Source organism: Haematobia irritans, chromosome 1 (assembly GCF_050003625.1).
Source record: "Haematobia irritans isolate KBUSLIRL chromosome 1, ASM5000362v1, whole genome shotgun sequence".
Taxonomy (NCBI): domain Eukaryota; kingdom Metazoa; phylum Arthropoda; class Insecta; order Diptera; family Muscidae; genus Haematobia; species Haematobia irritans.
Genome location: NC_134397.1, coordinates 124,723,058 through 124,735,734, shown reverse-complemented (window position 1 = coordinate 124,735,734; position 12,677 = coordinate 124,723,058). Strand labels below are relative to the sequence as shown.

Sequence of the window (12,677 nt, the reverse complement as noted above, 5' to 3'; positions counted from 1 at the left end):
CTTTAAACCAAAGATGCTAAATCTTCAAAATAAGTCTTAGCCTATAATTAAAGCGTTTTTATCTTAAATCTAAAGATTGAATATTTAGTTAATTTAAGGACGATTTCTTCAATTTAGGTAGCATAATTTTTAATATCATGTAAATATTTTTTCATTGTTGCTATTTAAAAAAAACCATAGGATGTATTGGAAACTTATTGGTAACTTTTTTATCACAATTTTCGTAATTGAAGCAATTTCAATTAAACATTAATAGCATCAAATTCAAAATTCAAGAAAAAAATATATATATTTTTTCTGCATATAATATTTATTCATTTTATTAATATTATTAACTATATCAACTATTTATTTACAGAGTAAATATTATATTGGCCAGTATGATGTGATGGATGTATAGAAAACGCATGGAAAAAAACCAAACATGTTAAATAATATATATTAAATATATATGAATTATAAATAAAATGTGTATAAACAAGTTGGTTAAAGTAAAGAAGTGAAATTGGTTTAAATAGTTTATCACAAAACCACAAAAAAATCATATGAAATCAATATTGTGTGAGCTTGTATTGTCATACCCAGAGGTGAATAAGAAAAATAGAATACAATATAAACGCTCAAAAATAAAAAAAACAACACTCATACAAAAAATATTTATCAATACCCTAAGTTGCCCATTGGCATTGTCTGATCAAATACAGCAAACAATACTTGCTTCCGCCAACACATACAACTACATAAATCCACCTACACATTCGTATAGCGGAAAGTGCACTTTCGGTTGTTGCATTTGTTTGGTGAAATCAATATTTGCTGTTTATGTTTTGTGGCATTTGAGAAAGTTTGTTATCGTGTTGGTGTAGCCGGAAGCGGAAATTTCAATTTCAAAAATACAATCACACTAACACACCCCCAAACCACCTACTTAGATCGTTGATAGAACTCACCAATACAACCAAGAAATCCAATAACCAACCAGTGAATAAAGCCTTTCACATTGGCTGTATCATTATTGCAATTCCCATCATCAACCATCTATGCCATTTTGTAGACCACAAAATATCAGACTAAGTAAATGACATCTCGGAAATAGTGGGTGTTTGCCTCTGATACATTTGTAATTAAAAGAAGAAAACAAAAAAAAAAAAACTGAAATTTCAATTCCTCACAAAACTATTACCTTGAGTTTTTCGATTGAAAAAGTCCTATTTAAATAGTATTCCTCAATACAAAAAGACTGTGGAGCAGAGGTGTGAAACAAAAGACCGTGGAACCGAAAAATAAAAAATAGCGCTACTCTTAATTGGAAAAATCTTTGAAGTGTGAACACAATATTTATGGCAATTGAGTGTCATCAGAGCATCATTAGCAGCAAGCAAGCAGCTCTGCTAGCTCTGCTGAAACACAAGAAAATATTTCCAAATAAAATCCAATAAAATTAAATGGGATTTTCCAGTGAATCAAAAATAGCAACATTTACGTGTGTGTAGTCTTGTATGCAATTGCAAGTTGAGGGTAAGTTGTATATATTTTCTTTTTTAAATTTCAAGTGACAACATGCAAGGGTTGTGCATGAATGTGAGCTTCTGGAAAATGTAAAAGTAATTTAATTAGTATTTTAATTTAAGAATATTTTATGGTATAGCTATTTTTAGGGTGAAATTTGTGTATTAAGAAAATGTGTAAGAATCTTCAGTTAAGTTCAGAGAATCGTAAGAAGTCTGTAGGTCGTTGATGGTCGTTTGTTTTTAACTACACTGGCATAATACATTACAATAATATTGACTTGATATCGAAGATTGTGCAATCTGAGTTGTAAGAAATGTCATTTATACAATATTAAGGACCATTTTTTTCTTAAATAAAGAAAATTTAAAGTAGAGAAAGGCATTTTTGATATTGAATATTTGGATTCCAAATTATCAATCAATACATTTTTATTTATCCAAAATTATCTTATTGCTATTTAATACATATACATATTTTCAGTTGTGTTTTGAGATTAATCTACATGACATTGCAACAAAATGAAGTCCATACAATTGTAATTGATTTGTTAATTTATCTTATATAGGAAGTAAACGTGGACATACATATGTTCTATTTGCATAGGTAAAATGAAAAAAAAACCTTAAGCTGATTAGAGAAATTTATAAATTCAAAACATTGATTTGAATTCCAAATAAACAAGAATGAACTCTCAAATAAATAACACAGGGGAACAAAATTGATCTTTTTGTGTTGATTTGAAATTTATAGCAAATTTTTAGTAATTTGAGTTCGCTGAATCCAAATCTGCACCTGCTTTTTTTTATCGAAATTAAGGCACTTCCGCTACATCTATTGGAATAACTTGAAAACGGTTCACCATATAAAGTAAAAACAAAAAAATCCGAAACTCTCAAACAATATTCTTTTTAAGCCGTACTTACATTGTGAAAAACAAGAAAAAAACCAAGTGCAGATTTGAATTCAGCGTCCTAAATAACCTGAAAAACAATATTCAGTTTTTAATCAACAGAACCATTGTTCCCTTGTGTAATTCTTTCCGCCCAAATGAAATTTTAGACAACCAACCATCTTTTGAAATTTGTTGTTCGCTATAAGGAAATTTGTTTCGAAGATATGTATAGACATTGCAATAAGCGTTGACTCCTTTTCAGGATGTGAAAACAATTTAATAAAGTAGAAATTATTCGATTATCATTTTTTCCCCCTTTCACACAAAAAAAATATTTCTTTTGGATTTAATCACGAAATTAATTGATCAAATTAACTTTTTATTTAAAATGTCTTCAATCATAGAAATTATAGTATCAATCACCAAAGTACATTAAAAAATTAATTGATGCTATACATTTTGTGATTGATTTTAGTTTTAAATAAACAATTTTTTGAATCAGTTTAATTTTTAATTCAATATTTTTTAAAATTCAATTAAATTCAAATAATTGGAAATATTTTGGTGAAAAATTTGTCTGTGTTAGACGCATATATACAAGCAGTTTTACTTATAGACCCCACCGTGGTGCAATGGTTAGCATGCCCGCCTTGCATATGTTACACAAGGTCGAGGTTTCGATTCCTGCTTCGACCGAACACTAACAAGTTTTTCAGCGGTGGATTATCCCACCTCAGTAATGCTGGTGACATTTCTGAGTGGTTTCACTGCAATATGCCGTTCGGGCTCGGCTATAAAAAGGAGGTCCCTTGTCATGGAATCGGGCAGCACTCAGTGATAAGAGGGAAGTTCATCACTGTGGTATCACAATGAACTGAATAAGTGAGCCTGATGATACATCGGGCTGCCACCTAACCTAGGTTAGGTTAGGTTAAAGTGGCAGTCCGATTAAATTTCAGGCTCACTTAGACTATTCAGTCCATTGTGATACCACATTTAACTAAAAGTACCTATTACATATGGGCACTTCTAGTCTTAAACACTGAACCTTCTCTATTATTTACTTTTGTGGAACCAACCAGATTGCATTAACAAACTGCTTAAGTTAACGTTTTCCAGGTCAGCCAGTAATCTAAAGCTATATGCTCCTAAAATTCGCTTACACCTTACACAAAAAGCAGGACACTCACACAAGAGGTGTTTAATTGATTCCTTTTCCTCCACGTCATGACAGCTTATACAATAGTCATTATACTTCGCACCTATAGTTTTTGCAAATTCGCCTATCAGGCAGCGACCCATTATAGCAGATATTAGGAGTGCTATCTGACGCCTTGAGAACACTAGCATATCTAGTGTGCGGTTTAAGTTTAAATGTGGCCATATTTGCTTGGTGTCGTTACAACCCTTGCAATTTTCCCATCGATATTGGCCATCATAACAGCCTTCTCACGCAGTAAGAGCTTGCAGGTGGCCAGAGGCATACCAACAGATTCTAGTTCCCCTGGAATATGTAAGGTAGTTCCTAGCCTTGCTAACACATCTGCTTCACAGTTCCTCGGTATGTTCCTATGACCAGGCACCCATATTAGGTGAATATTGTACTGCTCAGCCATCTCGTTGAGAGATTTGCGGCAGTCTATGGCCGTTTTTGAGTTAAGGAACACAGAGTCCAAGGATTTTATTGCAGGTTGACTGTCTGAGTATATATTAATGCCAATAATTGTTGGAACATTACTTCTCAGCCAGTTCACCACCTCTCTTATTGCCAATATTTCAGCCTGAAAAACACTACAGTGATTAGGTAATCTTTTCGCTATTCGAATTTCCAGATCTTTAGAATATACTCCGAACCCCACTTGTCCATTCAATTTGGAGCCATCAGTATAGAAATCTATATATCTTTTATTCCCCGGGGTCTGTGTACACCACGCCTCACTGTTGGGAATTAGAGTTTCAAAGTTTTTGTCGAAAAGTGGTTTTGCCAGGGTGTAATCCACTACGTTAGGCACATCTGGCATTACTTTGAGGACCGAACTATGACCGTACATTTTTTCCGACCACAGCGATAGCTCGCGCAACCGCACAGCCGTTGTTGCAGCTGACTGTTTAGCCAAAATGTCTAAAGGCAATAGATGTAGCATGACATTAAGGGAGTCTGTTCCTGTCTTACTAAATGCGCCTGAGATACATAAGCTCGCCATACGCTGAACTTTATCTAAACAAGTCGGTTTCTGAAGTGCCGGCCACCAGACTACAACACCATATAGCATTATAGGTCTAACCACTGCCGTGTATAGCCAATGCACAATTTTTGGTCTTAGTCCCCACTTTTTCCCTATTGCCTTTTTGCACGAGTACAAAGCTACCGTGGCTTTTTTCGCCCTCTCTTCAATATTAAGCCTAAAATTCAGCTTCCTGTCCAAAATAACGCCAAGGTATTTTGCACACTCACCAAAGGGAATTTCAGTACCCCCTAAGGAAATGGGCCTAACCGTGGGAGTTTTGCGATCTTTGCAGTACATGACTATTTCTGTCTTTGCTGGATTTACACCAAGACCATTATCTTTCGCCCATTTCTCAGTCATCCGGAGAGCTCTCTGTATAATATCTCTGATTGTGGATGGGAATTTTCCCCTGACTGCTAGCGCCACATCATCTGCGTATGTCACCACTTTTATCCTTTCTTTTTCTAGAGAAACCAGAAGGTTGTTTATAGCAACATTCCAAAGAAGAGGTGATAGAACTCCTCCTTGGGGAGTGCCCCTGTTCACATACCTTTGTATGTTTGCTTGCCCTAGTGTGGCTGAAATACCTCTCTTTATTAGAAGTTCGTCTAACAGCCTAAGTATACATGGATCAACATTCAGAGTTGTCAGTCCATTTAATATCGAGCTCGGATGGACATTATTGAACGCCCCTTCGATGTCTAGAAACGCCACGATTGTGTATTCTTTGACAGATAGTGAGCTTTCAATAAAGCTGACCTGTTCATGCAATGCGGTCTCAGTAGACCTGCCCTTCGAGTATGCATGCTGTCGTTTCGAGAGCAAACTTGAATCCACGCTAGTTCTAAGATACATGTCTATTATACTCTCCAGGGTCTTAAGTAGGAATGAGGATAAGCTGATTGGTCGGAAATCCTTCGCACTCGAGTGAGTGAGTGAAGTGAGTGAAGACAACTTTTGTTTCCCTCCACTTTTCTGGAATATATGCTAAGTTTACACATTGTTTATATATCACCGTCAACCAGGGGATAATTCTTTCAGCCACTGCCTGTAACTCCGCCGGAGTAATTCCATCAGGTCCGGGGGATTTGAATGGTCCAAAGCTATTTAAAGCGCATTTTATTCTAGATTCCGACACAATTTCCTCGATAGGAAATGATCGCTGAGCCTCTGTTACACCGCCGGAACATGGTTCAACCGTCTGATTTCCAGGGAAGTGTGTGTCCAAAAGTACCTCCAACGTCTCCTCACTGGACGTTGTCCAATTTCCCTCCGATGTTTTAATGAAACCTGGAGCGGTGTTAGTGGATGCTAGTACCTTCCGTAGTCTGGAAGCCTCTGACGTATTCTCAATACTGCTACAGTAATCATCCCAAGAGTTTTGTTGAGACCTTCTCAGTTCTCGTTTATATTCTCTCAGATTCATCTTGTAAGTGTCCCAATCCTCCGGAGCTCTTGTGGACTTTGCTTTGTTAAAGAGCTTCCTGCAGGACTTCCTCATATTACTTAACTCCGTAGTCCACCATGGCGGCCGATTTTTCCCCCTTGGCTTTCCTCTAGGACAAGCAGCTTTCAGTGACATGTTGAAGGCCTTAGTAATCTGCTCCACTGCGTGTTCGATATCTTGCACAGGGCTCATATTTGTCTCCGGCACTTCCGGTATCATCAAATTGAACGATTCCCTATACCTATTCCAATCAGCTTTCCTAACATTTGGCGGAAATATGGTCTTTGAAGTACGAACAGCCAATCTGAAACTGATGTAGCGATGATCTGAGAAGCTATGTTCCCTCAAAACTTGCCACTCAGATATCTTATCATTCAGTTCCGGAGAGGTCAACGTTACGTCCAAAACCTCTTGTCTGTTCCTGGTGACGAAGGTTGGTACATCTCCCTTATTGCAAACTACCAGGTTAGTACGCAAAATAAACTCTATTAGCGACTCTCCCCTTGCATTAGTATCACTACTTCCCCAAATACTATGATGTGCATTTGCATCGCATCCCATAATGAGTTTTGTCTTTGTTTTTAGTGACTCCTCAACTAAGGTCTTAACGGCACAGGGTGGCATATCCCTATCATGTCCCATGTACCCAATATTTGCATGTGGATATCTCTAGACTGGCTGCGACAGTGTCTGCATTGCTCAATGAAGGAAGCAGAAACAAGTTTAGTTTGTTTTTAGCAATTATACATGCTCGATTTATATCGTTACCGGTATTATGCAAAAGTTTGAAACCCGGAGTGCTTAATTCACAGATCTTGTTCTTATATATGTATGGTTCTTGAATAAGAACTATATCTATGTCTCCTTTCATCAGGAGAACTTTTAAGGCAGCACAAGCGGCCTTACAATGGTGAAGATTTATCTGGAGGAACCGTAGAACCATCCAAATGTTCAACCACCGTCACATCAGCCGCTTCAATTGAGTCATCAAGGGCTTCCTCTTCACAGATCTCGGTGACTCTCGCAACAATCCGCGGTTCAGCTTTGGTGAGGCTTGAGCCTGTAGAAACTTCCCGCCTATGATTTTCGCCATAGTCTGTAGGTTTTATGTCTCCTTCGGCTTCGCTAGGAGATTTTTTCACTGCTGACTCTACCAGAGGCTTGTCCGTTTCGGTATCCTTTGGCTGATCGCTTTTGTATACCTTCATATGGATATCATGAAAGCCATAACTTACGCGTCCTTGGGTCTGGGCTAGATGTGGCAGCGACTCTATGTTTACTATAAACACCGCATGTCGTCTTGGTCCATCCACCTCATCCAAACGACCAACCTTCCAATCGGCGGTTGGAAGTATTGTTGTTGACAGTTTAAGAAAATTTTATTTAATGATATAGATATTTCTTTACAAAACATAAAAACAATTTCTCAAAGCCTACTTATTTAAATAACATTTTCTTGGTTACATTTATAAACAAAGTACATGATATTTAACACTCCTCCTCTTTGTTTATAAGCCCAACTAAATTTCTCAAATATTCAAAACGACCTTTTGTCAAGGGTTTTGTCAATAAGTCTGCTATCATAATATGAGTTGGGCAATATGTAAGATTTACAAAATTTTGTGCACAATAATCTTTTACAAAATTATACCTAATGTCAATATGTTTAGACCTTGCATTAAATTTTTCATTTTGTACCATCTTAATGCAACTTTGATTATCTTCGTATATTGTTATTGGTATGACAGCATTGCAACACATATCAGTCAATAGCTCATTTATCCACTTAGCTTCTTTAAATCCTTCTACTAAAGCTACAAACTCAGCTTCTGCTGTTGAAAGTGATACACATGTTTGTTTTCGACATGACCAACTTATTACCCCTCCATTGAGGTAAAAAATATATCCGCTGTTTGATTTTCGGTCTACTTTGTTTTCACCCCAATCTGCATCAACGTAGCCATATAATTTGTCACTTGCTTTCTTGTTGCTAAGCTTTAGCGCAAGATTTGACGTTCCTTTCAAATACTTTATTAGACGTTTTATTTCATTCCAATCTTCTACGCTGGGGTTCTCAGTTTTTTGGGATAAAATTGATACACTTGCTGTTATATCTGGTCTTGTATGTGTTGACAAGTACAGTAGACACCCTATTGCCCGTTGGTATAAACTGTTGCTTAATAATTTTTCAGACTCTGGTGTCCTATTATATCCAGGGCTTAATGGTATATCTGATGCCTTTGCATCATTTAGTCCAAACATGTCAACGACCTTTTTTATATAACTTTCTTGCTTCAACATGTAATTGCCTTCACTGTCACGCTCCACTTCCATACCTAGATAATATTTAACTGGACCCAGATTTTCAATTGAAAATTTTTTACTCAAAGCAGTGAATGATTCCTCAATAAATTGATTACTTTTACTGGCAAGAATGATGTCATCAACATACACTAAAAGATAATGCAATTCGCTATTGGAAGTACAAATGTAAAGACATGGGTCAATTTCACTCTGCCTAAAATTACATTCAATTAGTGCATTATGAATACATTGATTCCACGACCGTGCCGCTTGCTTTAAACCATATAAACTTTTCTTTAATAAGCACACTTTATCAGCTTTTTCGTTTGATTGAAACCCTGGTGGTTGTTTCATATATATGGTTTCCTTCAAATCTCCGTTTAGGAAAGCTGTTTTTACATCAAAATGGTAGAGGTGCATTTTCTCCTTTCCTGCGATAGAAAACAATGTCCTTGTTGTCGTTTGCCTTACAACTGGCGCAAAAACTTCATCATAGTCCACACCAAACTTCTGATTGTATCCTTGGGCCACTAATCTCGCCTTATATCTTATAATTTGACCCTTTTCGTTAGTTTTTTTCTTGAACACCCATTTACAACCAATCGCTTTCCTACCTTCAGGGAGATCTACGAGTTCCCATGTTTTATTATCAATTATCGATTTTAATTCATCATTCATTGCAGAGATCCATAACTTCTTCTCCTCCTTAATTGAAATTGCTTCATTGAAATTACTCGGGTCTTTAAACAGAGTGATAGAATTCGCTTCATATCGCTGTGGTGCGATGCCTTTATTGGATCGATTTGATGTTCTTCGTTCTGCAATTGGACTTTGAATAGCATCCTCATAAAATTCATTGGAGTCCGAAATATGTTCAGTATCTGATAGCAGATTTTCCAAAATTGAACTTTCATTTAAATTATCTGAATTCTGAGAAGTAGTGCAATCACTTCCTTTAGTGTATCCTGAGTTATTTTCCATGGCTGCGTCTTCTTTTCTTAAGCTGAATGGGAATTCAATTATGTTGCTTCGTTTCAGTGCTGCCGCTAGTGAAAAATTGAGTGAAGTAGATTTTGGAAAAAAGTGGAGTAGATTGAATAAAATTGAAGTAGCATACATTTTTGAAAACAAAACAATAGAATTCATTTTATTATACCCTCCACCATAGGATGGTGGTATATTAACTTTGTCATTCCGTTTGTAACACATCGAAATATTGCTCTAAGACCCCATAAAGTATATATATTCTGGGTCGTGGTGAAATTCTGAGTCGATCTGAGCATTTCCGTCCGTCCGTCTGTTGAAATCACGCTAACTTCCGAACGAAAGAAGCTATCGACTTGAAACTTGGCACAAGTAGTTGTTATTGATGTATGTCGGATGGTATTGCAAATGGGCCATATCGGTCCACTTTTACGTATAGCCCCCATATAAACGGACCCCCAAATTTGGCTTGGCGGGGACTCGAAGAGAAGCAATTTTCAGCATATGATCTCTAACAACCATGCAAAAATTGGTTCACATCGGTCCATAATTATATATAGCCCCCTTATAAACTGATCCCCCGATTTGGCTTGCGGAGCCTCTAAGAGAACCAAATTTCAATTTTGGTACATGGCGTAAGTATATGGTCTCTAAAAACTATGCAAAAATTGGTCCACATCGGTTAATAATTCAATGATTAAAACCGCTATGTTCATCGTAATTAAAGGAATAGGAAAAACATATAGGTAATATAGGGAAACATTTAAATATTTGAAGCAGAACAAAAAGTGAAGCAGATTTTTGGAAGAAGGAGTGACGAAGTAAATTTTGTGAAAATGAAGCAAAATACTTCGATTGAAGTAGTAGCGGCAGCACTGCTTCGTTTTTCTGCAACTATGTCATTGGAATATTCACAATCTATAAAAACAACATCTCTAGAAATTTCTATTTTTCTATTAATCGGATCGAAAACACGAAATCCTTTTGAATTTTTGTCATAGCCAACAAATATTCCTTTCTTTGAGGTAACATCGAGTTTTTTTCTTTTTTCTGTAGGTATACGCACAAAGCAAACACACCCAAACGTGTGAATGTTTTCCAAATTGGGTTTTATCCTATACATCGCCTCGAAAGGAGTTTTATTTGACAAGCTTCTTGTTGGCAATCTGTTTTGAATAAAGTTGGCTGTTACTAAGGCCTCTCCCCAGAGAGCTTTATTGAGACATGATTCTACCAGCATACATTTCACCATTTCAATCAAAGTTCGATTTTTTCGCTCTGCCACGCCATTCTGCTGTGGACTGTAAGGAACAGTATATTGAATTTTTGTCCCACAAGAAGCTAAAAATTGCTTAATATCATGATTAACGTACTCGCCACCTCTATCTGATCTGATTATCTTGGGGTAATGTCCAAATTGGTTCTTCACTTCTTTCCAAAATTCAATGACTTTTGAACAAACCTCATTTTTTGTCCGTAATAAGTATACAGTGCAATATCTAGTATGATCATCAATAAAAGTTACAAAATATTTGAATCCACTGTACGTTGACGGCGATATGGGTCCACAAACATCTGAATGAATTAAGTCGAAGCAATTTTTGGATCTGTTGAAACTTTGCGTTGGAAATGGTGCTCTAGCAAATTTTCCTTGTAAACATACTTCACATGGCCTGTTGTCTTTATTACAACCAATAATAGTAAAATTATCCACCAATTTTTCCTTTTGTAGCCTTTCAATGTCTTGTTTGTTGTAATGACCAAGAACTCTATGCCAATAGTGTATGCAACCTTTATTACAAATATCAATACACAAAGCCTTATCGTTAGTTACATTAAGAACATACAACCCATTTTTAAGAAAAGCCTTGCAAACTATAGTCCCATCTTTCTCTATAAAACACTCATTTTTATAAAAACTTACTTTATAACCTTTCTCGGTCATCTTCCTAACTGAAAGCAGGTTTGAATTGAAGTCAGGAACAAAATAAACATCCATCACACATAAGTTGGTAAACGCTGTCTTAATTTTACATACGCCCTTTCCTTTAGACATAGAAGTGTTTCCATTTGCAACACTTATGATACTGGATGCGATGTTCGTATCAATACTATGAAACAATTTTGAGTCTTGAGCAATGTGGCAGCTTGCACCAGAGTCTATTATCCAAACGGATTCCTCCCCTCCTCCTGAAGCAGTCATAAGCACGAATTCATTACACTGATTTGAGTTTCCATCTACATTGCTTTCTGTAATATTGGCAACTATTTTATTCCTCTTACACCAGTCCTGATATTTTTGGCAATTGATTTTAATGTGACCAGGTCTTTTGCAAAAATAGCAACATTGTAGATCCTTTTTTTTAGGATTTTGAAATGTATTTAAAACGGGTATTTCCGATACAGATTCTCTAACGTTTCTTTTAAAGTATTCTTCCATCAATTTGGCTTTTACCATATCGAGGGTGAGATCCTTATCTGGTCTTACTTCGAGGGCCGTAATTAAACTGTCGTAACTAGCTGGCAAGCTACTCAAAAGCATAGAAACTTGCCAGGCTTCCGTGAAATTTGTATATCCTGTTGCAGCTAACTTATCGAATAATTCCATCATTGTATTAATATGCGTTTGCATATCACCACCATCACTCATATGCATATTGCATATTTTTCGCATTAGAGTTACCTTCGAGGTAAGAGTAATTCTTTCATGTTGACTTTGAAGGCTGTTCCAAGCTTCCTTTGATGTTTCTTGATTCCTTATATGGATCAGTTGAGAATCCTCCACACATAAACTTATAAGCGCAAAGGCTTCCTTATCTTTCTTTATCCAAGCCTGATTACGTTCAGCCGGAGACGATTCCACAACATCCCACAGACTTTCCTTTATAAGATACATCTTCATTTTGAATTTCCAATTGTAGTAATTGTCCTGATTGAGCTTTTCAATGCCAAAATATTTGTTAGTATCGCTCATGGTTGCTTGCTTTTGTTTCTTTTATTATTATTATTATTTTTTTAAGCTTATAGGCCCATAACCTATTGTTGTTGACAGTTTAAGAAAATTTTATTTAATGATATAGATATTTCTTTACAAAACATAAAAACAATTTCTCAAAGCCTACTTATTTAAATAACATTTTCTTGGTTACATTTATAAACAAAGTACATGATATTTAACAGGAAGATCTGAGTTACATTCTTTTAGTCTCTCTAGTATTGACTCAGGATCAGGAGGGTTTGCCGGTATCCATGCATGTGCTCTAGGTTTAGCCGGTATGTCTTTTTTATCGACTAACTCCAAAGCGGCTCC

At 36.2% G+C, this 12,677-nt stretch overlaps 1 protein-coding gene across 1 annotated transcript in view; it reads right to left on the bottom strand.

Annotated features, from left to right (window-relative positions):
* The window catches only part of LOC142231430 (uncharacterized), a 78,789-nt gene extending 66,448 nt beyond the window's left edge, over positions 1 to 12,341 (bottom strand). Inside the window, exons 1-4 of the mRNA XM_075302040.1 lie at positions 11,292 to 12,341; positions 11,031 to 11,158; positions 7,778 to 9,386; positions 951 to 1,038 (exon numbers count right to left, since the gene is read on the bottom strand). Of these exons, the coding sequence (XP_075158155.1) occupies positions 951 to 1,038; positions 7,778 to 9,386; positions 11,031 to 11,158; positions 11,292 to 12,341 (2,875 nt within the window). The remainder of the gene's footprint in view (positions 1 to 950; positions 1,039 to 7,777; positions 9,387 to 11,030; positions 11,159 to 11,291) is intronic.
* Positions 12,342 to 12,677: the final 336 nt, after the last annotated feature.